A 26168-nucleotide genomic window follows, 5' to 3' on the forward strand; every position below is an offset into this window, starting at 1 on the left:
GCCCTTGACTGGAATCGAACCTGGGACCCTCAGTCCGCAGGCCGACGCTCTATCCACTGAGCTACACTGGTTAGGGCCACACAATTATTCTATAAAAAAACAGTGCCCTGTAACTGATTGTAAAACGAATTAAAAACGTTACATCTTGCCGAAACCGGTTTGGCTCAGTGGATAGAGCGTCGGCCTGCGGGCTGAAAGGTCCCAGGTTCGATTCCGGTCAAGGGCATGTACCTGGGTTGCGGGCACATCCCCAGTGGGAGATGTGCAGGAGGCAGCTGATCGATGTTTCTCTCTCATCGATGTTTCTAACTCTCTATCTCTCTCCCTTCCTCTCTGTAAAAAATCAATAAAATATATATTAAAACAAAACAAAACAAAAAAAAAAGTTACATCTTCATGACATTGTTTAAACTTTTATAAGGCTGATTGGGGCTGGGAGGGTGTTATGCTTGAGTCTGAAGAAGAAGTGATGTTTGGAAGGCAACCTGCAAGGCCCACCACGGAGCTTTCCAGTTATTCCAGTGCCTCCTGTATACCAGCACCTTCCATGCTGCAACCCTGATGAAGGCAGGAGAGGAGCCACTAGAGGCCGGGGAAGGGCCAGCTGGGAGACCTTGTGTTTACCATGCGGTGCGTTACCCTGGAGTGGGGTCAGGGGTGGGAGGATATTGGCTGGGAAGGGACATAAGCAAAGGTTATTATGAGATGATGGAAATGTTCTATATCTTTTAAAAGAGATTTTAAAATTGATTTTTAGAGAGAGGAAGGGAGAGAAACATCGATGTGAGAGGGAAACATCGATCGACTGCCTCTAGCACACCCCGTCCTGGGGATCAAACCCCAAACCTGACCAAGAATGGAACCGACAACCTTTTGGTGCAAGAGGACAATACCCAACCAACTGAGCCACACTGGCCAGGGTGGAATGTTCTATATCTTGATTGAGGTAGACACAATAATCAAAACTCAAAAAAAACTTATGGATTTTATTGTACATAATTATACTTGAATTAAAAAATAGATTGTGGTATATATTCCCTATTGGTCAGCTGAATTGGAAGATTGTAGCCTAACTGCCCCTGAGTTGTGGCAAAGCCGGTGTTCTAGAAAACTTGCCTCCAACATGTGATGCACAGACCAGAAGCACAGCACCACTTGGGAGCTGATGCAAATGCAGAACCTCAGGCCTCACGCAGACCTGATGCTGAATCCGAATCTGCATCATCACAGAGTCTGCAGAGGAGTCCCTTGCACATTCACATGTAATAAAATGTAAGCATCACACGTCCAGAGGCTTGGCAAAGTCCTCCCATGATCCTGTGAGGTAGGTGTTCGTGTCTCCATTTACAGGTAGGAACCTGAGACTCAGGAATTGGGCCTGAGGTATACAGCAGATAAGTGGGTTTGGTCTGACTCCAAGGCCAGTGTCCTTTTGTTTCGTTTTGTGTTTCGTTGTTAATCCTCACCTGAGGACATTTTTCCATTGATTTTGAGAGAGCGGAAGGGAGGAGAAACAGAGAGAGAAACATCGATGTGAGTGAGACACATTGATTGGTTACCTCCATATGCACACTGACCAGGGCCAGGGATTGAGCCTGCAGCTGAGGCACATGCCCTTGACCAGAATTGAAACCAGGACCCTTCAGTTCAAGGACCGACTTTCTACCCACTGAGCCAAAGCGGTTAGGGCTCACACATTCTTTATAGTTTAAAGCCTTCTCAGCCTCCAGCAGCCTTGGCCTAGGCAAAGAATTGGAGGATTACAAGACGCTGTAGTCCACTTCATTCCTGCTTTTGCAGGAAATCCTGGAGTCTGAGATGGGTGCCCTGAAGGCTCCTGCTCAGGGCCTGGGGTGAGGGTCAGGCGGTGCTGTAACACAGTGAGCACAGCCTAGAGGCGGGAGGAAAGAGCTTGATTTGGTTTGAGCCCACATATCTCATCCCTGCGGTGATTTGGGGTGCAGGTGGGGTGAAGGCCAAGGGCAATGGGGAAAACGGAATAGATCCTAATCTTTATTCCTAAAGCAAAAGATTATTAGGACTCTAATTTATCCTCCCAAATTAGATGTGTCCACAAGGGAGGAGAACGTTTAATTTTTGCAAATAGCCTTTAAAAACTCTGGGTCTAAAAAATACTCTTTCCTCTCCCCCTTTAGGCCACTGTTCCCACATACTTGAACCCCTTCAATGTGGGGAAACTCAGAACAGCTCAGACGTCTGGGGAAAAATCCAGCAGCAAAGGGCAGCATCGTGCAGGTCAAACTTAAATAATGCTCAGCCTTGCTGTCAACAGAGAATAAAGGTGGAGAAGAAAATCCTTTCCAAAGGCCTGTTGCTTTGATTTCCTGACGTTTCAGACATGTTGTTTTATACGCGGTCAAAGGCAGGCGGCACCTGACGAGAGTCGTCCCTGACTTCGGCAGGGAGACAACTAGAGACCCAGCAGCCAGAAGCAGAGAGCGCCCAAGGAAGCTCAGGATCATGCAAACCAAGCCCTAGGTGAGCAGCCATGGAGGTGCCTGAGTGTGTGAGATGGAGAAGGACCAAGAGTAGGTCCTTGGGTTTGGCTGGAGAAATCAACAGGAGCCTGCCAAACCGCAGTCCTCGCGGAGGAGGGCAGAGCTGGAGGCCCGAGGGCAAGGCAGTTAGGAGAGACTTGGTGGACGCGTGGGAACAAGGAAGAAGAAGGTGGTGCCTGGAGGGGAAGCAGAAATCCAAGATGCCTTTGCTGAAGGTTAAGGCGATGTTGTCCAGCACAGCAGCTAGTGGCACATGCCAAAATGATACTACCTTGGATATAGAGCACTAAACACATATTATCAAAATTAATTTTACCTGCCTTTTTCCCCAAAGTCACGACTAGAAAGTTTAAATTACGTCCGTGGCTTGCATCCCATTTCTATTGAACAGTGATGGAGCATTCCTTCATGGGAAATTCACCAAACATTTGTGGACAATCTCCCTGCTCCGCACTGAACAGTCAAAGCTGAAGAAGACCGAGGGTCAGCTCTCAGGGGGCTCCATGCCTTTCAGGAGACGAGTGGTTAGTGTCCCGCGTGAGGTGTGCCAGAGAGGAGCGCCCTGGGTAGGGGGCACGGCAGAGCGGCATCCTGGGCCCGGCGGGCATCAGAGAAACCCGTCTAAAGGAGGGGTGCTGGGGCTTAATCTTGAAAGACTACGGATGTTAACTAAACAGAGAAATGGAAGAAGAGTGCTCCCGGGCAAAGCTTGGTCAAGCGAGAAAGGACACCACACTGACTTAGAGTCCATACATTTATTGAGTAAAAACAAAACCAACAGCAGACACAGTCAATTCGGTCTGCTTCCGACTGGGCTGCTGTCCGTCTGCAGCAGAGACGAACTGAGGTGGAGAGAGGATGCTGGCAGGGGACACTGAACAAAACGCTCTTCCGCGTACTGTAAAGGCAGCATCACTGGGCAGTGGGGGCCAGCTGGCACAGCGGGGACGCCACGTTTAATGAGCAGGGATCAAACCACAGGGAGCAGGGACCTCCGAGAGAGGAGAGGGCGGGGCAGGGACGAGGCGCGACAGGGCTGGCGGGAGAGCAGTGTTCGGTGCAGATCTGCTGGTTCACTTGGGGAACACAGTAACCACGTCGTAGCCTTCCGGTGGGGTGACCCGCTCTCGGGCGTGCTTTTCACAGTAGATTTGATCTTCCACAAAGAAATGGCCCTTCTGCTTCAGGTTTGTGCCACAGTCGGTGCACACGTAACACTCAGGGTGGCGGTGGTGGTCCCGCAGCTTCACGAACACGCCGCTGCGGGAGGCAGGGAGGAAGCGGCTCCGTTAGTGACAAGCACAGGAAGGTGGCTCCCCCAAAAGGCTCATCAAAAGGCAGATCAGGCCCCCCTTTCCTGGGGTCCAGAGACTTTACTCTTGAAACCTTCCAGAAGCCTCTCCCATGTCAATAGCATGGCCCCGCGCTTCTTCTGTTTTTGTTTTGTTTTTAAATATATTTTTATTGATTTCAGATTAGACGAGAGAGGGAGAGAGAGAGATAGAAACATCAATGATGAAAGATGATCATTGATTAGCTGCTGCCTGCATGCCCCCTCCTGGGGATCAAGCCTGCAACCTGGGCCTGTGCCCTTGACCAGAACTGAACCTGGGACCCTTCGGTCTGCAGGCCCACACTCTATCCACTGAGCCAAACCAGCCAGGGCTTCTTCTGGTTTTATATGCTCGTACCCTAAGGGTTCTCTGCCAATGAAATCGGCACCTGCCTCGGGGCACAGAACCTACCTGGCCGCTCTGCTCCGTATTCCAGGTGGGGTTTCTTTTCTTCCCATCACACACAGCATGTGCAACATTCAGCACTTTCCTCACTGTCATGGTTTACTCAACGTGTAGGGCCCCCAATGCCCGGGGAAGGCAGATACTCACACGATGCCGGTGCCGCATTTGTCACACATGGGCAACTTCTGGGCATTTCCAATCGATGCAGCCACTTTGGTGACCGGAGCTTTCACACTTCTGAATCCCGAGGGCTTGTTGGGATCCCCTAAAATGAGGAACACACGTGGGTTGGTCGGGAAGGGCAGGATTGCATAAGCAGCCCTCAGCTCTTTCCGAGCCATTTGTATGTGCGTCCCAGCAAGGCCATGGGCAATGGAGTCAAACAGACCTGACGGCGATCCTGGGTGAGTTACTTAATTTCTCTGGTTCCCACTTTCCTTTTCTATAAAACAGATTGCTTTTTGTTTGTTTGTTTTTCCTTCACAGTGTCACAAAAAGATTTTAAAATGTACATAAAGCCCTCCCATAGTACCTGGCACGTCGTCGGCCCACAAACACTCATTACATTCTGATTAAATACATGCAAACAATGATAAGGGTACTTAAAAATGCCTTAGAAAGAATAAATCAATGGAAATATTATCTGATCATCAAAAGACTGTATTTAGAGGGTGAAAAAACCCAGTTCACCAGAACAAACACTACAGCAGCGCTCGACGAGCAGCCGGAGGAAAATCGCCTGCTACCAAGCACAGCAAGCAGCTTCCTGAAGTCAGCTCCGTGCACCTCAACCACCCGCGGCCGGGTGCTGACGGGGCCACAGCCCAGTTCACTGCGTCTTCGGAGCTCCACGCCACGGCAGCTATTAGTAACGGTAAGCTCCCAATTCTACCGCCGTTGCTGTATATTTGGCTGGCTGTGTTTCCATATCCCTTATTCCTCTACCATGATGTGGCCTAGTTGTATTGTTATGTTCACTGGCTATATGCACGCCTCTGTCCAGATTGCAAGCTAACAGAACACTAGAACGCCGTTTTACATCTTTTTCAATATTCCACAGAGCCTAGAGTAGGGCTTAGCAAATAACAGAGGCTCAGTAAGTACCTGGGAAGGAAAGGTGAAATGTCATGACGAATGCATGATGGTCTCTACCTTAGTCCAACATGCTTGGACTCAAGAAGCTAGAGGAGAGAAGGCACCAGAGCCTCCTACTAGGCGGAGAGTCCACCTCCCTTTGTGCAATAAGAAGCAAATTCAAAACTGGGCACAGGCTGGAGCAGTTGGATAAACCCATCCCGGCTGCAGCTTGTCCGGCTCTGCAGCGCCACCTGCTGATGCCATTTTCTTCCCTCTCTTATTCAGCCAACACTGCAAACTCAAAAGTTCATTTTACCGCCCTCTCAACCAACTTACAGTAAAAATACCAGCTCCCTTAGCACTCTGGGCAACTACCAACATTTCCAAATTTTCATTCTTTCAGGGAACCTTGAATTTCAAAGCTTTCTGGAGAAAAAAATGAAAATGAGTTGAATAAAGCACAGCTTTCTTTTTATCCATCTCACTGCTGAACATGGCTCCCCGTGGTCTAATATAATCCAATTCCTGGTCCTTAACATAGCACCTGGTGACCCCCATGATCTGACTCCAGACCATCTGAGGATTCTCCTGGAACCCCGGGCATCAGCCATTATGAACCTCGATACTTAATGAGCAAGTCCAGGTTTCTGATCTCAGAACCTCTGTGATTTCCCTGTGTTTTTCTCAACCCATGACGTCTCCTTACAAATTTTCTCTCGTTGAAAGCCTCCTTTAATAGACAAATAAGTGGGTAAACAAGAGATGGTATATATGTATCATACTGTTCAGCCTTAAAAAGAAAGGACCTTCTGGCCCAGCTGGCCTGGCTCAGTGGTTGAGCATCAACCTATGAACCAGGAGGTTACAGTTCAATTCCCCGTCAGGGCACAGGCCCGAGTTGTGGGCTCCATCCCCAGTAGGGGGCGTGCTGTTTTTATCTCTTTCTCCCTCTCCCTTCCTCTCTGAAATCAACAAAAATATGTTTTTTTTAAAAAGAATCCTATATACTAAGAGAGGAATATGCTAATTAGCTGTTACACCCTGAGGCGTAACACCAAGTGCATCACGACCAGATCATGGATCAGCAGGAGGGTGGGCCAGCGAGGCACAAGCAGGCTGCGGAGAGCTACAGGAGGGGGCAGGGCAGCAAGCTATGAGGGGGGAGAGGGAACTACAGGAGGGGGCAGGGCAGCAAGCTATTGGGGGGGGGGACTACAGGAGGGTGGGGCAGCGGACCGAGAGCTAGAGGAGGGCAGCAGCGACCTACTGGCGCAAGCATTCGTGCGCAGAGCTACTAGTAATAATAATGAAAAGAAAAGAAAGGTCTTTCTAACACAAGCTACAACATGAATGAACCTTGAGGATGTTATGCTGAGTGAAATAAGCCAGTCACAGAAGGACAAATATGGTTTGATTCCATTCATAGGAAACCCTTGAGACAGTCATGGAAACAGAAAGCAGAATGGTGGTTTCCAGGCACTGGGGGAGTTAGTGTTTCATGGGCACAGAGTTTCAGTTCTGCAAGATGAAGAGTTCTGTGATGAACGGAGGTGACTGTAGCACAGCATGAATGTACTTAATGCCTCTGAACTGTACACTTCAAAATGAGAAGACCCATTGCAAGTCTTTGGAGTTATCTCCAAATCCTGCTGCACACCCGTGGGGGCCTCGATGACTGCACCTGCCACCTGACCATGTGCTGCTTCCTTCACGCGGAAACAAGGGCTCAGAGGTCTCACAGCGGGTCAAGGGCGGGTCCCGGGTGCAAGTCTTGTCTACCATGCAGTGTGGCTTTACCAACCAGAGCCTTCTTGAATGACAGGAGCCCTCATCAGGGGTTCCCAATGCAGCAGACAGCCTCCTAACGCTGACTCCTAATGCTCCTGTGAGAGGAAACAGCTGGGCTAGGTGTGGTGGGTGCTCGTTCATATTCTCTCTCTCTCTGTCTCTCTCTCCTCACTTCTCCTCTCCTCTCCCTCCCTCTCCCAGCTTTTAGGATCTTAAAACTCACGCCTTGCAAAGCACACTGCGCTCTTTCCCCAGTGGGGTGGGGGGCACCCTGCAGTCACCTTTGTTTGCACAATGACTGGATGACTGGCCCTCGCCCCGGGCCTTGAACAAGAGCCGCTGGCCACCCGCAGACCTGATTACCTTTCTCCTCCGATTCCAGGATCTCCTGCAACACCAGGAATGACGTGGACTGTTTCGGGGGCTCATTTAACTCCTGTTTCTCCTGAAGCATCTTGTAAACTTCGGATTCTTTGTCGATGACGAGTCCGCTTGGAGACTGAGAGTGCTCTAAGCTGTAAAGAATGTTTGGAAACTCATTAAGACATGTCAGAAGCTAAAAAAGCTCCCCGGGCACCCCCTTCCAAGGGAGGACACCCCTGAACCAAAGGGTGGGGGGCCCCATGCTGATGGAAGAAGGCCTCCTGCCCATACCGCGGGGTGCCCGGAGCCGAGCTGGCTGCTGCTTCAATGCCGTCAGGAGCTATTTTTCAGAAGAGTTTTAGCCACTCAATTACATGTTGGCCTAATCCCATGGAATGGGAATGTTTTGCTTCTTTCTAAATTACATAAACAACATTATGCCAAGAGAAAATTTAGCAACGGGAAAAAGTCAACCGCGACCTGACCACTGAAACCCCAGCGGGTCCCTGAGCACAGGCCACGTGTTCCCTCCCCCGGCAGAAATCGCAGTGCCCGGGTTCCTAAGGACAGCAGCCTGCTGCTGCCTCTCTGAACCCTCATACTCCTCGTGCAAGGGGCTCTGGTCTCCGCCCACAACACAGGACGACAGCATCTGCCCCGCCCCGCCCACAGGGTTGGCCCTGAGGATGAAAAACCCCAGGGCTTTGTAAACTGTCAAGTTCTGTTCTGCTGCAAGGAGCGGGCAGAGGCCTCAGCGCAGACCCAGGGACTGAGCAAGCCAGCCTTGCCTCCTGCACCTTCCCGGTCTTCCTGGGTTCCCCAGACAGGATGAGACAGGTGGGCTGGGGGCTCCTTCCCCCAGGGCCCATGTTCCAGGGAGGAGCCTCCGAGTTAGAAGAGGGGGGAGACTCAGTCCCCTTAACCTGACATCTGTCCTGATCCCAGGCCTCCCAGCACCCCCACCCTCACCCCCACCGCACAGCAGCACAATAGACCCGCCTTGCAACTTGTCCCTCATCTTGTGTTCAACCAGAGGCCACAGTGGTATTTTAAATAATTTTTTAAAAATTGGATTCGGAGAGGAAGGGAGAGGGAGATAGAAACATCAATGATGAGAGAGAATCATCGATTGGCTACCTCCTACACGCCTGTTATTGGGGATCAAGGCCGCAACCCAGACCTGTGCCCTGACGGGGAATCGAACCGTGACCTCCTGGTTCATAGGTCGACACTCAACCACTGAGCCACACCAGCTCTGGGCCACAGTGGTATTTTAAACACAGGAATCAGACTGTTGAGATGTGGCTCAAGTGTTCTCATCCGACTTAGGACCACATATGTGGTTTTAGTAACAAAATACAAATTTAATCAAACGCATCTCCTGGGGAGTAAATGTTCACTACAACGTAGAAAGGCCCTGAAAGACGTGGCTCTGCTTTCCTCTCTAAACAGGTCACCTCCTGCCGCTCAGCCACAGATGCTTTTCCAGAAGCTGCCAACTCCGAGGGTAGAGGGACAGTGTGCCCAGGGAGCCAGGAGCAAATACCAGAAGGTGGTGCAATCTATCCACGCGGCAAGTATGTGAGCAGCTGTAGTTTGTGAGTAACGAACCACACGCCTTCCAGCCCACCAGGCTGTCTCCCAGGTAAGGACGCAGGCAGACGCAGGCCGTGGCTGCCCACCGTTTCTCAGCGAATCTAACCACCTGGTCCTTAGGGCTGAGGCCATGGTTACACATGCAAATGATTATGTTCTACTCACTCATTTCCTACCCACGGAGTAGTTATTTCACATTCCCTTTAAAGAAGAAAACGGAGGTATATGTTTCCTGGGCCATTCTCCCCAAGTTACCGCCCCCTCCCTCCCTTATGCGTCAGCCTCCTGGGGCACCGGGTGCTCGTGTCCGGCTGGAAGCGGCGTCACCTGCTCCAGTGGAACTCCAGGTTACCCCTTCGACTACAATCAGGCTCTCACGATAGAGGACGAAGCCCTCAAGCAATGACACATGCTTTGCTGATGCCACGCAAGGTCAGGATTCAAGAAGGAAGACTCATCAGCTGGTCACTCCCGCTGGCTGCGATGGTCCCTGCCTTTGCCTGTCCCTCCCACCCGCAGGGAACTGTGGGAGCCTCCCAAGGGCCACCTTGAAGACTAGCTTTAACCAGGAGCCATGTCTTCCTCGGGCCCACCTATCAGCACCGAGGTTCGAGCTCTATGCCTCACTCTTTCTTTGGGTCTGGAGTTCTGAGCTTGCCCTATAATAAATGTATTATATTATTTTTGGTGACTCTTTTTTTCTCTTACATTTAGGACTATTTTAAAATCAAGATCAGACCATGGAATGTGCTTGGGGAGAATTTTCCCCCTTCTTGGGTGTATGCTGTTATGTCTGGAAGCCGCCGAGGGAACGCTAAAAACGACAGAACCCAAACCACAAGGTCATCACATATTCTCCCAGCAAACAGTCCTGCAAAGCATTCCCAGGATTAAAAAAGGGAAAACAATTCACAGTTTTTCTCAAATAATGGTAATATATTCCTACCACTTGACAATTTATAAAGCACTTCCAATGTCCATTGCCTTATTTGAAGCATTGATATACAGCTAATTCAGAAATAGTATCCTAAGACACAAAGTCTAAGTCTTAGACATCAGACTAGGAGATATTCATAAATGACTTCACAATATCTTAAAAAATAATTCTAGGACAAAAATACACATTAGAAATGCAGGGGGAAAAAGTACTGTCACTTTTATATATAGTAACAGCATCGAAGGAAAGAATTCCATAGTGATAAGGTTTCAAAAAATATCATATGCATGACTGAGTCACCGGGAGGAAAGAAAACTGTAGGGGTGGGATGCCAAGAGTCACCTCATTCTTCTAAACCCAGTCCTTCCAATTGTAGTAGCAACATACAAGTTTAATAATCTCAACTTCTTTAGAGTAACTGCTCATGACAGTGTGTTTCCTAGCCCTTGTTTCTTCCTGAGTCGTATTTGGTGCTGACTCATAGGTGGTGCATTTAAGTTACCTAAATGTTTAATATTTTCTCCTACTCTTTCAGGCCCTGACCGTGTCTCCCCAGGGACATCACAGACAGGCCACTCCCAGCCTGTGGAGGTGGCTGACACCGCCAGGCATTTTAGGATGCCAGTGGTATTTAGAATGTAAGAAGAAACTCCCTTGAGCGGCTTCCAGAGGAAGATTTCAGAGGTCTAACCTACAGCCTTGCATGACACACAGGCCTGCTCCAGCCACAGGAGCAGCTGGGGTGAAGGTCAGAATGGCAAGGGGACAGGGAACAGCCTGGCTCTGGGAGCTGGATCAGCACTGCGAAAATACAGGTAAATGGAAAGACATCCATGTTCATGGACAGGAAAAGTTAATGTTGTTAAAATGTCCAATAAAATATCCATACTGCCCAGCCCGTGTTTGCTCAGTGGTTGAACACTGACCCATGAACCAAGAGGTCCGCAGTTCGATTCCCAGTCAGGGCATGTGCCTGGAGTTTCAGGCTCAATCCCCAGTAGGGGGCATGCAGGAAGCAGCTGATCAATGTTTACCTCCCTCTCCCTTCCTCTTTAATAAAAACATGTTTTTTAAATGATTTAGATGATGTATGTTACGCTATGTGTTTTTAACCAAACAATAAAAAAAGACAAATCCTTAGAACAGAAAAAAAGGAACCAATGATACATTTCAAAAATCTCAAGAGCCCTAGCTGGTTGGGCTCAGTAGATGAAGCGTCAGCCTTCGGACTGAGGGGTCCCAAATTCTATTCCAGTCAAGGGCACGTGTCTGGGTTGTGGGCTCGATACCTAGTAGGGGGTGTGCAGGAGGCAGCCAATCAATCAATGACTCTCTCTCATCATTGATGTATGTATCTCTCTCTCCCTCTCCCTTTCTCTCTAAAATCAATAAAAATATATATATATTTAAATTATTTTTTAAAATCTCAAAAAATGAAATGTCTCCAGTGAATTATGCTGAGTAATAAAAAGCCAATCCCTGAAAGTTACATACTATATGATTCCATCAGTATAACATTCTCGAGCTAACAAAACGATAGAAATGGAGAGCAGATTAGGGAGTTGCCAAGGGGGGGGGGGGGGGGTTGGGAGGGTGCAGGGATAGGAGGGAAGCGGGTGTGGCTATGCACGAGCAGCCTGAGGAATCCTTGAGGTGATGGACATGTTCTGTCTTGACCGTATTCATGTCCGTATTCTAGTTTTGTTGTGCTACAGTTTTCAAGACGTTTCCATGGAGGGAAACTGGGTAAAGGGTGCAAGGGTCCTTGCTCTTATCTCCTGTAACTGCAAGTGAATTACGCCAAAATAAAAAGTTTAACTCATTTTAAGAATCCTTCCCGCAGTGATGTGCAGATAATACTAACTATCCCCCACAGTGCTAACTGGAAATGTTAGTGCCTGATTTTCATGCAGGTTCAGGTAAAGAAGATACACTGACTCGGATAAACCCTGCTGTCTGGGATACCCTGGTCACCCAATGTTCACAAAAGATGCAATTCGTGTTTAGAAGGGGAGCCGGGTCAGAATGCCCCCTAAGACAGTGATGGCGAACCTTCTGAGCTCGGCGTGTCAGCATTTTGAAAAACCCTAACTTAACTCTGGTGCCGTGTCACACATAGAAATTTTTTGATATTTGCAACCATAGTAAAACAAAGACTTATATTTTTGGTATTTATTTTATATAGTTAAATGCCATTTAACAAAGAAAAATCAACCAAAAAAATGAGTTCACGTGTCACCTCTGACACGCGTGTCATAGGTTCGCCATCACTGGCCTAAGTTTTAGTCTTCAGAGCCCTCGATGCTGGGCCTGTAATAAGAAACCAGAGGAGTAATTACGGCCCGGGAGAAGGGCGGGGACACCCGGCCTCTGTGGCTGTGGGCAGTTTAGCCGGAGGGGCCAACAGCCACCTCCCGACAGAGCTTTTCTTCCCATCCAGCTCCGAGTGAGTCAGGCCTAACATAATCCCTCCTACCAGCTGGACAGAACAATGCATCTCATTATTTCCTCTGCACCTGCTTTGAAATCCGCCTGGTGAGTCTATGGCAGGGTCGCCTGAAAACACAATGTGGAACTAGTATCTTGAGACCGTCGTGTTGGTTATGGGAACCCAACCGATGACTTCAGGAAGGGGCCGCCGATACACAGGACGGTGACTAGCCGCACTGGCTGGCTGAACTTCAGCTGTGGTGCTGGGAAAGAAAGAAGCTTATCATTAAGTCACAGCAAAACGTGACTTCTCCGTGACGCCCATCTCCGTGCTTCTGCTCTTCTGGGGGAAGCCCCTGTGCTCCGGAGTGAAGGGCGAGGAGTCCCTCACGGGCAGTGAGATCAGCAGTAACTGAGCACCTGCCAGGGGCCAGGCACCAACGTGAGGGCTCCTCACGCATGCATTTCGTTCTCTCAGTAGCTGGGGGATAGGCAGTATGACCCGCACTCCATGGGAAGAAGACGAAGCCTCAGGGATTTGCCCATGATCACACCGCTAGTAAGAGGCAGAGCTGGAACTGGAGCCCAGGCCCCGCTATCGACACAGCCTGTACCTTTAGGAAAGTATCCAGCACCATCACATAGATCAGGGGTGGGGAACCTTTTTTCTGCCAAGGGCCATTGGATATTTATAACATCATTCTCGAGCCAAACAAAATTACCGACTTAAAAACTGGCCTGCTCTATTTGGCCACACATTTAATATACTCACCCCTCATGCCGGGGCAGGGCCAGACCAAATGATTTCTCGGGCCGGACGCTCCCCAGCCCTGACATAGATAATGAAATCTAAGCCCCGAATCATCACAAAATGACCCCAAAGCCCCTAAACTCAGTTCAAAGAGGTCAGACGGCAGGTGGAAGTTGAATGCCGGACAGAGCAGTATTTCCTGCGCCCACAGGTACACAGGAGGCGCTCACTGAATGACTGTTAAACTGAACAGATCCAGCGGCCCTCCCACACAGCTGCGCGTATCCTGGGAGGACTGGCGGGTCCCCCGCGCCTGCCTTCCCAGTTAAACTGGGAAATGACAATGCCGTCTGTGTTCTTGTCTGATGGGGACATGGCCCTGGGACGTCCTACAAGACACACGCGCGCGCACACACACACACACACACACACAAGGCCGCTTTGAAGTGCACGGGACAAAGAAACTCAGAGTCAGCCCCGAGAGGTCAGGGATGACCTCAGATGCCAAGTATGAAGTAGCAATTCTGGAACCTCAGGATTTCACAGACTAAATGGCGGAGGTGGGGGGGGGGTGCGGGGCAGGCGGCTAGCCTTGGGGAGAAAAGCAAGGGGTGCCGCCTTCCTTTGCTGGGGGTGCACAGGGGCCGCTCTAGCAACAGGTCGGTAAGCAGAGACCCCACAGGCAGGCAGCACAGCCTGTCCGGGCGGTTTCTGGGCCGTGAGCTCCTGGTGTTCCCAGTTTCTGGATGCATCCTCAGAGTCTGGGATGGAGTGGGACCTGGGCCCCTCTGGTGAGGAAATCTGAAAGGAGACTTTGGATAAAGGCTCAGAGGCCAGTGCAGCCAACAAGTCTTCGACCGGAGGGGACCGGGGCTGGAGGGAAGGCTTGCACAGTGTCCGAACAGTCTCAGACCTAATTGTTTCAGACTGAGGGAGGGAGCAGGCGGGGAGCATGAGAGAGGAAGAAAGGAGACATTAATGAAGGAGTAACGGCCAGAGCCATACTAAAAATACCTCCCAGGCACATATTCCTCCCCGTGCATAGCAGCTCTTTCAATTAGGATGTGTCATTTCCTGGGTTACTGACTCCAGAGCAGGGAACATTCCAGTCGCGGACAGTGACAGAAGGTCACATTCTCAGCCTCCCCCAGCACCAAGGCAGCAAAGAAGAGCAATCATGGCCAGGGTGTTTCTACCACTCGGCTCCCCCCGAGCTGCCGGAGAGAAAGCCGCCCTTCCGTGTGTGCCCGTGGGAAGCCTGGGCGGCCCAGCATGCTCTCTGTCTCGGATACCCCAAAAGCTCCCCCCTCACCCCGAAGGACATCATCATCTCAAGCGAGCAGGCCCTGCAGGAATCAGAATCTGGGGAAGAAGCATCAGTAGCCGTTTTGCCTTGGTTACTGCAATGACTGCAGGGACAGCTGGTAAAGCCAAAGTCACATAGCCAAGTCCCCCTGCTGGACGCTAAGAAACTGGAACGGAACTCGCAGTGCCTTTCGGTGCCGGGCACGGGAGACCTGCATGCAGCGGCTGCCCAATAGCATCTGGTCTTCTTCAGAGAAAGGGGAACTACACGGGTGATACGGCCCAGGAGCCCTCCAGAGGCCCCACACGGCCCTTTCCAAACACTGAAGTCGCTCGGAACCTCTTGTGCCTTAGCGTCTCCTACCCGGCATTTGAACCAATGGACTTGCAATGTAACCACCCTCAGAGCTGGGCAAATTCTTATTTATTTTTTTTTAATATTTTTTATTGATTTTTTACGAGAGGAAGGGAGAGGGATAGAGAGTTAGAAACATCGATGAGATAGAAACATCGATCAGCTGCCTCCTGCACATTTCCCACTGGGGATGTGCCCGCAACCGAGGTACATGCCCTTGACCGGAATCGAACCCAGGACCCTTCAGTCCGCAGGCCGACGCTCTATCCACTGAGCCAAACCGGTTTGGCTGGGCAGGTTCTTATTAAAGGTGAATTGGGGAGAACACTGAACAATGAAACGGGTTCAGAGCTAACACAAGAACTGCAGATTCCACTCGATCCTCAGAGATCAGACAAGTCTGGACCACACATATTTTCCAACAACTTTGATTGTCACCAACATTAAAGATCAGGAAATTTCAGATAAAAAGAGGCATTTAGACTTCCGTTTCATTGCAGCTAATCAGCAAAAATGAGGCTCCGAGGCCAGCATGCGGGGACTGGCTGGAGCCAAGGATAGGTTCCCCTCTGGAGGGGGCGTGCACGGGCCAGCCGTTTCGGGCCGCTCTGCTCCCGTCGGCACTCACAGCTCTGCCCTCGTGTCCGTACCGCCTCTGCCACCTTTGGGCATTTGACATGGCAACTGGTGACGTAGTCCCTCGCCCTTTTACCCACAGAAAACTGGTCCCATCTCTTACTCTCCATCCTCAAACCCACTCTTTGCCACGATCTGTGGTGTTCCCAGTGTTTGGATTCATCCTCAAAGCATTTGGGATGGAGCAGACCCCGGGCCCCTCTGCTGAACAGAGACAGAGAGGCAGCTGGGGCTCAACGGTCAGTGACAGGAAGGGACACACCTCCCCCGTCCTGAGCAAGATGCTTCCTGAGACCGCTCCACGCTGCACACCTGCAGCCCACCCGGCCCTGGGCAAACCTTGGTATCCTCACACGTTTACATCCTCACAGACTTCTCGTCTTCCTATTATTTCTACTGGCCACTCAGGGAAAAGGCAAACCAAAACTTGCATCACGGCGTACTTTTCCCTTGCTCGGACTGGACGGTGAACACAGCAGAAAGCCTCACTGTAAATACTGAAGAATTTCTCAGGAAGCAGCGGAGTTGCCGAGGAGGGAGTGTGGCCAGACACATCAAGACAATAACATAGATCTCAGCGAATAAGGGATGACTCTGCGCCAGACACAATACCTGGCATTTCACGGGTTACTTCTTATTTTCACAACAGCCCTACGAGGCAGGTAGCATTACCTCCTTTACGGAGCTGAGGAGAATGCAGGCAGAACAAACTGTGCTGAAGTAAACCTTTTTCTCCCCGGGCCGCGGCTCAGCCTGCCCCCACCTGCCTGCCCAGCCCCGCCTGGCCTGGAGGAGGATTCAGGAGCCCACTCACCCTCTGCCGTTCGTCTCTGGCCCGCCGGCTGCCGTCTTTGCCTCCAAAGCGCTGTTGAAGCTGGAGATGTTTTCAGAGGAGTAGAGGCCGGAGGGGTTGTTGTACTGGTTTGTGATGACCCTGGGGGCAGAGCCGGAGGCAGGCGAGGCGGTGAAGGGCATGGCGCTCCGGTTGTGGGCACTTCCTATGTGCAGGACCTCCTGCAGGCGGAGATCAGAGGAGAAATCAAGGCGGGGGCATCCTACGTACCCTCTCAATGGACAGTGCCGGCCAAGGGAGGGAGACAGGTGGTCCATGAGCTCCAAAGGCCCTGGCTCAACACCAAACTTCAGCTGAGGGGCTCCAATGTACCCACTAGCCGTGGGCAACAGCCAGGATTCTCACAAGCTGGGCGTGCGGACAGGGTCACATGCCAGCTCCGCCATCTGGCTCTCCCGAGGCCAGTGAAGCTCACCTCCTGATGGGGAGCCCAGGGCAGGGCACCCCAGGTGCCCTGAAGCTGAAACACCCTTCCAGGGCACATTCTGGGGGGACTCAGGTACCAGGAGGACAAGAACAGGCAGTCACTTCTGGGCCAGTGCAAAGCAAGAGGCGCTAAAAGGTGGAGATAAAGTTCCCAGAACAGAGAGGGTTAGACAAACAAGATAAGAGGGCTGCGGTGACACGGGGCAGAGACGGCCTGGGCGCTCCCGCAGAAGGGGGCCGGAGAAAGCCCAGAATCTGTGGTTTCTCGTGGGAGAAGGACAGGGCCGATCAGATCAGGGCTGGGGGCTACCTGTCGCAGGGGCGGTGCCCAGGGGAGCTGCAGGAACAGACTTTGGTTCCTTCTGGGCCCGTTCCCCTCCTTCTGTCATTTGAGAAAGCTCCCTCCACCATGACGCTGGCTTGCCAGGAGTTATGGGTAATTACTCCAGCTACACCTCAGAGCTTCGGTACAAACAGCCAAACATTTGAAAACTAACATGTCTTTTTTTAAAAAATCCCGGCTTTTCTGATGACTCAGTGAGCAAGGTGCTTTCTACCCAGATCTGGGTCTCCCTGCCTCCCAGGCAACAGAACGCTCTGTGCAACCTACTACAGTCGGCTGGGTCCTGTTTTCTGGATTCCCCAGAAATCTTCCTGAACCCCCTGGTCTCTTTAACACCCAGGCCTAGAGCAGCTGCCCTTCCCTCCACCCCCAAAGAGTTCCTGTCCTTTATTGCTCTTCCTTTTTTTCTCAAACCTTTAAGTCTTTCACGCTTTCTTAGAAAATGTTATGACGAAAAGTAGCAGTTTCATCTCCCGGGCACTGATTTAAAAGAGAAGACAACACTATCCGACAGGTCAGAATCCGTGAGGTTTTAACTGTATAAATGACGCTGAGTTCGCTTTGTCCCCGCTGGACCGAAGTTAACTACACACAGATGGTTCACAAAAGGGGAAGTAAGTATAATTAGTTGAAAAAATAACGTTAGCACTAATCAAAGGATGGTTAAGTAAACTGTACGGCACCACTTATCCAAGAAATAATATGTAGTCATTAACAGCAGCAGACGAGCAGACGGGAGGCCTGGGAGGCCTGGGACTTGGCCCACGACCGGGGCTGCACTCCAGCACTGCGGGGAGACCACGGCCAGGAGTGCAACTCCTCCCTCCTCGCAGCATCTCCACAGCAGCTCCGAGGAGCAACCCGGGATGCTGAGCACCAGGGAAGAGCCCTTATTTTTCTGTCTCAGCTCAGTTTTTCCCTGTTGCTTCCTGTTCAGCTTTGGGCAAGTTATACCTCTTTCTCAGCTCATTTCTCATCTTTAAAATGAAGTAATAAAGTCACTTTCGCAAGGACTTGGTGTGAAATCTTAGTGTGCCAAGCACAGTGCCTGGCACACAGAGACATGCAACCAGTGTCCCCCCCCCCCCACTCCCCCTCCATAGAAATACATCTTCCATTCGAATGGAAGTCGGTAGAAAATGCAGGTTGGAAACTCTGGTTTTCCCTTTAGAGTGAATCTTCCAAGAATATATCTGTTTTGTATATAAAAGGAGTATCTGTAACCCCATGTGAATACTGGTCTTTGCAGAAGTCAGGCGGTTAATTCAGGGCCTGCCTTTTGGAAGGGATGATGTAATTGTTTGGGCTTTGTATTTATCAGTTGCCTAGGAAACTCAATAATGAGGAAATATAAAGTAGGTGTGTAACTGCTCTGACCTCAGATAAGCTGGGGTGTTGGCTGGCTTTATATGAACTAACAGATCTTTTAACTATAGGTGAACTCTGCTCCTACTCACTCTATTTTAGAACGAATGGAAGTAGAGAATGAAAAAAATGAAAAGTGGCAAATTTTTCATATGAACAAAAAATTACTAGAAACAGAAGAAAAATATACTCAAGTTAGATGTTAAAGTATTTGAAAAATTTTTTTCATTTTTATATATATTTTATTGATTTTTTTACAGAGAAGAAGGGAGAGGGATAGAGAGTTAGAAACATCAATGAGAGAGATCGATCAGCTGCCTCCTGCACGCCCCCTACTGGGGATGTGCCCGCAAAGAAGGTACATGCCCTTGACCGGAATCGAACCTGGGACCCTTCAGTCCGCAGGCCGACGCTCTATCCACTGAGCCAAACCGGTTCGGCGAAAATTTTTTTAATCTGATGAGAACTACCTTCAAAATATTTAATACAACCCTGACTGGGTAGCTCAGTTGGTTAGCGTGTCATCCGGATACCCCAAGGCTGCGGTATCAATCCCCGGTCAGGTTACAAGAGGCAACCAATGAATGCATGGGCAGGTGGAACAACAAGCTGATGTCTCTCTCTCTCTCTCAAATAAATAGATAAATAAATATTTTAAAAATGAATACAGGTAACCAGATTATATGTTTAAAATGCAAATTCAAGTATAATACATACCAAAATACAACTGAAATTTAAGTATTACTCTAAGTGAAAACTAGGATTTTAGACAGACCAAATTAAAACAAAATCATTCCTTCTGCCTTATAAAATGTATGAGATTTAACACATTAAAGCGTAACATTTACAGCGAGTTTAATGAAGTGGCTGGAACTCCCCGGGCGGCTGGAATGAACTGTGGCGTGTTTTCAATTAGTCTGCACAACTGCCAGTTCGCAGGCGGAGCCCATGCCATGAGCTGCCCTCACAGGAGCTGCCCAGAGCAGCAGGTTCCTGTCCGTTTAGAAATCTCAGATGCAAAGTGATCCTTACTGTGACTCTTAGAGGACTAGTAAGTATGATTTTTATCATATTTATAGGGAAAGTTTTGTGATTAGATTTCTGACATTTTAAATGGAAGCCTTTTGAGACAATATTGCGGACATGCAACCACTCCATTTACCCACGCTAATGCACCCAGGGAGTTCAATTTCATACAAGTTCCTGGTTCATGTATGAAAGCTAGGTAGCTACATTATCTCTTTTTTTTTTAAGGGATTATTGTAATCAAATAATGTTTCTTTTCTTTTCATTTTTTTAAAATAGATATATTTTATTGATTTTTTACAGAGAGGAAGGGAGAGAGATAGAGAGTTAGAAACATCGATGAGAGAGAAACATCGATCAGGTGCCTCCTACAAACCTCCCACTGGTGATGTGCCTGCAACCAAGGTACATGCCCTTGACTGGAACTGAACCTGGGACCTTTCAGTCTGCAGGCCGACGCTCTATCTACTGAGCCAAACCAGTTAGGGCTACATTATCTTTTTTTATTATATCTCAATTCACCATAAAAATTAGCATCCCAAATTTTAAAAAAAAAATTAAAGTTCAAATCTTCAATTGGGATTAAATCAATAACAATCACAAACTAGTCTAAAAGAAGTTTTTAAAAGCAGTTGTCAATTTACTTATGAACTTATCATTAATAATTCATTATTTATCCAATAGACACATATTTGTGAAAAACGTATGTTGAGTATATGGAATTTTACTGTCCTAAACTTTCTTCTTTAAGTTTTTTTCCTTATTTAAAAAGGAATGCCCATTCACTGTAGCTTATTTAGAAGATGTAATTAAGGAAGTAATAAATCACCTATACTCTAAATCAGGGGTCATCAAACTACGGCCCCACATGCAAATACAAATATTGTATTTGTTCCCGTTTTGGTTTTTTACTTCAAAATAAGATATGTGCAGTGTGCATAGGAATTTGTTCATAGCTTTTTTTTAAACTATAGTCCGGCCCTCCAACGGTCTGAGGGACAGTGAACTGGCCCCCTGTTTAAAAAGTTTGAGGACCCCTGCTCTAAATACTGAGAATTATTTATAAATATGGGATCCTAGGACAGTCTACTTTCTTTTTTAAAATATGTTTTTATTGATTAAAGGAAGGGAGAGGGAAAGAGAGAAACATCAATGATGAGAGAGAATAGAATCATTGATCAGCCGCTTCCTGCACGCCTCACACTGGAATCCAGCCTGCAACCCAGGCATGTGCCCTGACCAGGAATCCAACTGTGGCCTCCTGGTTCATAGGTCGATGCTCAACCACTGAGCCATGCCAGCTGGGTGGGACAGTCTACTTTCCCAGGAAATTCACACTGTGCATTAACTCCCTACCATAATTTTCACTGTGAATTACCACTTCATTTTAGTAATTTTAAGGTCTCCCTAGGAGTCTCACTGTAACAAAAAGAGAGACCTGCACCCTAAGGATCATGGAAATTAGACAGTGGGGAACCAGGAGAGAAGCAGAGCTTACTACAAACCTTCCCCTTAGCTCCTCTAGCGTCCAGGCCTCGAGACTCAAACTTACTTTCATCCCCGGCATAATTCATTTGTCTCTGACGTCCGCAGTGAGTTGAGTCAGCTCCTTGCTTTTCCATGGTCCGGCCACCCCATTCTGCACAGGAAGGCTTCCACCCGCTTCCCATAACGCCCTCCTGCCCCCAGCTTCCAGCCCAGGCCAGTGTCACAGCCTTGGGGTTTTCCAGCCCTTTCCTCCTGCAGTTCCCTTACGGGAAGAGCTGAACCGGAGCCAGGACCCAGCACGGACAGTGGAGGGCTCTCCCTGCCGTCTGATCTCCGGGCCTCCCAGGCAGGAAAGCGCGGGCGTCGTCTTGCTGGGTCGTGCGAGGAGTGGCAGTGGTTAGCAAGTACTTACTTGCGGTTCAGAGGCTAAGTTCATCTTGTAGGGATGACGTTTCCCCTCCTCTGTCACGAGAGGAGACCAGACTTTATGTTCAGATCTGCAAGAGATGGACAAAGCTGTTCTTTCATGCACGCTCAATAAATAACACGCACCAAAAGCAGGATGGGAAAATGCGCCCTCCTGCCTGACTCCTGGGCTCTGAACCAGCACCCTCCACCCGCCTTCCCCTCCCCGTAGCCACCAGGGTGATCTTTCGAAAGCACCAAGTCTGATGACATCGTGTCCGATAGCTGCCCACGCCCAGCCCTGAGGGGCTTTCTAGCTGCTGGGACTTCGTGAGCCTCGACCTGCCTCACTACCCTCGGTCTCGCTGTCCCTCAGCCACACTGACCGCCTCCTTGCTCCTGAGATGCCTCATGCTGCACCCCTCTGCTCAGAACAGAACGAGCATCTCCTTTCTCTCTCCCAATGTTCTCGATCCAACCTGATAACCAACTTATTCCTGAAGCTTGTCTGGACCCAATACTTTAATTCGTTCCGAGACCGAGCTCATTAAGGAGCTCGTTAACTCAAATTACTCTGTCAACTCAAAGCAAAAAATCGGCTGAGAGACAGCTGGTATCTCAAAAAACTCGTTAGTCGGGAAACTCGTAAGTCAAGGCCCCACTGTAAAAGCGATGCCTCCTCTTTATTGAGTTTGCAAAGGATTTCTTTGTACAAATTGCAATCTCAGTCTGGTCTCATTTTTCATTAGTGTAGGTTTTTTTCTCTCTTATGGGGAGAGAATATTTTACTTATCTTTGTACTGTCAGAGTGCCTAGCACAGTACAAAGATTTTACTCAAGCAGAGAAGTAAATTCTGTTTCAATTGGTTGGTAAATGGGTCAAAAATCAATTAAACTATCTACATATATATAAAACCCTAATATGCAAATAGACCGAACGGCAGAACAACTGAACCGGTTGCTATGACATGCGCTGACCACCAGGGGGCACGCGCAAAACATGGTGGGCATCGAACGCGGCGGAATGGTGGAGCAGGTGAGCGGGGACACCAGACCAAGGCGGGGTGCCGGTCACTGTTATCGGGACAAGCCTCTGGTGGTTACTGAAAATTCTTTGCTCCTGTGCGCCGCTGTCCCGCCAGGCACTCGCACCTGCTGCTGGCGCTGGCGCCGGTCCTGCTCGCACCAGCCCTGATTACTCGGCGCTGTCAGTGGGTGCAAGCAGCGGCTGCCAGCCCCAATCGCCCCTCAGGGCTTCTCCACCTCCCCCTGCTCCTGAGGGGCAATCAGGGCAGCAGCCACTGCTCGCACCCGGTGACAGCGCCAGCCCCGCTCACACCCACTGCTGGCACCAGCCCCAACTGCTCTGCACCATCAGTGGGTGCAAGCAAGGCTGGCACCATCAGCGCATGGGAGCAGTGGCGGCGGGAGGGGCCAGGCAGGGGCACAGAAGATGGGCCGAGACCTGCCCCAGTGTCCACCGCAGCCTCGCAGCCCACAGTTCCTTTCAAGGTGCACAAATTCGTGCACTGGGCCCCTAGTTAATAAATAAGTGAGTGAATGTCAAACTAAGGCTTGAAGGAGAAGATTTGGACTGAGGGAGAAATGGAAAAGAGAATGAGGGGGTAAATGAACATTTGAAGGGGTAGTCATAAAATGTGTACCTCCCATGAAGATAGGGCACTGACGTGTACATAATTTTAGCTATCCTGCCCCGCACTTGGTCCTCCCACCAGTCTTGTGGTGCCAGGTAGAAGAAAGCCAAAAACCTATTCACAGATGAGAGCCTGAGCAAAGGGTTCGTGATGAAGAGCTAAGGTTAATGAGGCATTAGAGAGCAGGTTAACATAACAAATCAGAATGAAGAATGGGAACTTGATCCAACAGGAAATATGGAGCCATCAAGGCTGAATCAAACCGCTTCTGAAATCATGCTTTTTCCTTCCAAGACTCAACAAAAGAAGGGGAATCCTACCCCAATCACCACTCCCGGTGCACACTCCCCGCTCGCCAGCCTCTGAGAACAGTCCGCTCTCCTTGCTTGCTGTGTCCCTGAACACACACTCAGCGCTCTGCCTGGCGGGCTGCTATCTTCCCCTGTCACTGCAATCTCCTGGCGTAGGACCCACTGCTTGGCGTGGGGTGGCAGGAGCCACATCCTGAGCAGATTCTCAATGGTTTCCAGGGAGTTTTCATTTCATTATACCTAGCAATAGTTAATGATCTTACTTCCTGAAAGTGGTACTGGATCAAGTGAAAATGCAGAGCCCTAGCTGGTTTGGCCCAGTGGGTAGAGCGTCGGCCTGCGGACCAAAGGGTCCTGGGTTTGATTCCAGTCGAGGGCACTGGACTTGGTTGCAGGCTCCTCCCCAGCACAGGCCCTGGTCTGGGCTCGTGCAGGAGGCAATCAATCGGTATGTTCCTCTCACATCCATGTTTCTCTCTGTCTTTCCCTCTCTCTCTTCCATTCTCCCTAAAAATCAATGGAATAACATCCTCAGGTGAGGATTAACAACAACAACAAAAAATGCAGAAAGATGCCCACAATATAAGAAGCACTATGACAATTAGAGGGGAAATAAGCAACTGAAATTCCAATTCCACGGACCTTTGTAATTATTATTATTTTAAATCCTCACCCAAGGATATTTTTCCATTGATTTTTAGAGAGAGTGGAAGAGAGAGGGAAAGAGAGAAATATCAATGTGAGAGAAACACATAGATTGGCTGCCTCCTGCACGAACTCTGACCAGGGCCGGGAAGGAGCCTGCAACCAAGGTACGTGCCCTCAACTGGAATCAAACCCGGGACCCTTCAGTGCACAGGCCGACGCTCTATCCACTGAGCCAAACTGGCCAGGGCAATTGCACAGACCTTCTGACCTGCCTATGGATACATGGCACTGAGCTGGGGTGTAAGGGACTCTGAGATGGGAGAGGCCGTCCTTGCCACAAGCAGCTTCCAGGGGATCCGAGTAGAATGGGTGTTTCCCCGAGCCGTACCTGGATACTGTGAGAGTCATGTTGTCTACACAGCCCTTGATTTTGTTCTGAGCTTCCAAGTGCGTCATATTGCTGGTATTTTCCCCATCGATGGCTGTAATTATATCTCCAATACATAAATTAGCTATAGCAGCCTTGCTTCCGGGAGTAACCTGGAAAAAGGGAAAGAGCTAGTTACTACTCGTCTCCAAGGCAACCACTGAGTAAGCCATCACCAGGTTAAGTATTCACGGATGTGGATCAAAGCATGTAAAGAGGAAAGGGACTAAAATCGTGTCGACAGTAACAAACCTTTGTATTTGTGGAATGCATTATGGTTTACAAGTCCTTTCCTCTACACTATCTCACGGGGTCCTTACAACAACCTCCTGAGAAAGGACAAACACCAGTCCCCATTTTAGAGACCTAAAAAGTGAGGCTCAGAGAGATCAGAGACTTACCTGGGGTCACCCAACTTGCATATTACTGTAAGGGTGGGGAAAAGGAGGCTGACAGTTGTGAGTACGTGAAACATACAGTTTATTCTTATATTATTATTTATTAATTACTGTCTTATTTTCCATATGATTACAAACTTACTTTTACCCCACCCTGTATTACTACTAGTCATCCAACTCGTTTATTACAGAGCTAGGACTCAAAGCCTGAAACCAGACCACTGAACCTTGCTGCTTCCTTCAAATAAAATGCCCATTACATTAAAAACACACACACTTAGAGAACATTATGTACAGTAACATCTGTGTCTATAAAAGCCTTAGTAATTAATGTTATTTATGCACGGAAACAAATTGGAACACTGCACACCAAATTGTTCAGTTATACATTTCTGTAATGTTTCCGGTTTGTACAATGAGCTTGAATTACTTTTGTAATTAAAAAAGGCAACAGCTCTGCCCTAACCGGTTTGGCTCAGTGGATAGAGCGTCGGCCTGTGGACTGAAGGGTCCCAGGTTCAATTCCGGTCAAGGGCATGTACCTTGGTTGCAGGCACATCCCCAGTAGGAGATGTGCAGGAGGCAGATGATCGGTGTTTCTCTCTCATCGATGTTTCTAACTCTCTATCCCTCTCCCTTCCTCTCTGTAAAAAATCAATAAAATATATTTTTTTAAAAAATCAATAAAATATATATTTTTTAAAAAGTCTGTAAATATTTAAATAAATAAATAAATAAAATAAAAAATAAAAAAGGCAATAGCCCTAGTTGCTTTGGCTCGGTGGATAGAGCGTTGGACTGCAGAATAAAGGGGTCCTCAGTTGGGCACATACCTCGGTTGCAGGCTCAATCCCCAGTTGGGGTCAGGGCATGTGCGGGAGGCAACCAATCGATGTGTCTCTCTCACATGGATTTTCTCTCTCTGTCTCTCCCCCTCCCTTCCATTCTCTCTAAAAATCAATGAAACAATATCCTCAGGTGTGGATTAACAACAAAAAGGCAATAAAAATATTTTTAAATCTGTAGAGTGGGTTTAGTATTTACACTGGTTCATTTCCTCCCACCCAGAAAGTTGGCTATGATTAGGGTCATTCCCTACAGGGGGCTGGTTTACTGCAGGACAATGCTTCTGAGCCAATGGTTCCAAGTTACTGGGCCCCCAATGCTTGGGGGATCGAATCAATTACTGCAATGGGTCATCAAAATCCATCTGCCTACTGACTCGTACATGTGAACTGAAAAAATATCATGCCTCACACACAGATGTCCAACCATTTTACAGATGCTGTAGTGTCGCGAATGAAATACAAACTCAGTGTGACGTAGT

The 26168-nt window shown here is 49.0% G+C and overlaps 1 protein-coding gene across 2 annotated transcripts in view; it reads right to left on the bottom strand.

Moving 5' to 3' along the window:
* Positions 1-3259: 3259 nt before the first annotated feature.
* Positions 3260-26168, bottom strand: part of PDLIM1 (PDZ and LIM domain 1) — a 34795-nt gene continuing 11886 nt past the window's right edge. For both annotated transcript variants that reach the window (XM_059660853.1, XM_059660854.1), the window contains exons 2-7: positions 24405-24556; positions 21410-21494; positions 16311-16510; positions 7487-7638; positions 4406-4523; positions 3260-3779 (exon numbers count right to left, since the gene is read on the bottom strand). In XM_059660853.1, coding sequence (XP_059516836.1) covers positions 3593-3779; positions 4406-4523; positions 7487-7638; positions 16311-16510; positions 21410-21494; positions 24405-24556 — 894 coding nt within the window. In that variant the 3' untranslated portion in view covers positions 3260-3592. The remainder of the gene's footprint in view (positions 3780-4405; positions 4524-7486; positions 7639-16310; positions 16511-21409; positions 21495-24404; positions 24557-26168) is intronic.

This window comes from Myotis daubentonii, chromosome 13, assembly GCF_963259705.1.
Source record: "Myotis daubentonii chromosome 13, mMyoDau2.1, whole genome shotgun sequence".
Lineage (NCBI taxonomy): Eukaryota > Metazoa > Chordata > Mammalia > Chiroptera > Vespertilionidae > Myotis > Myotis daubentonii.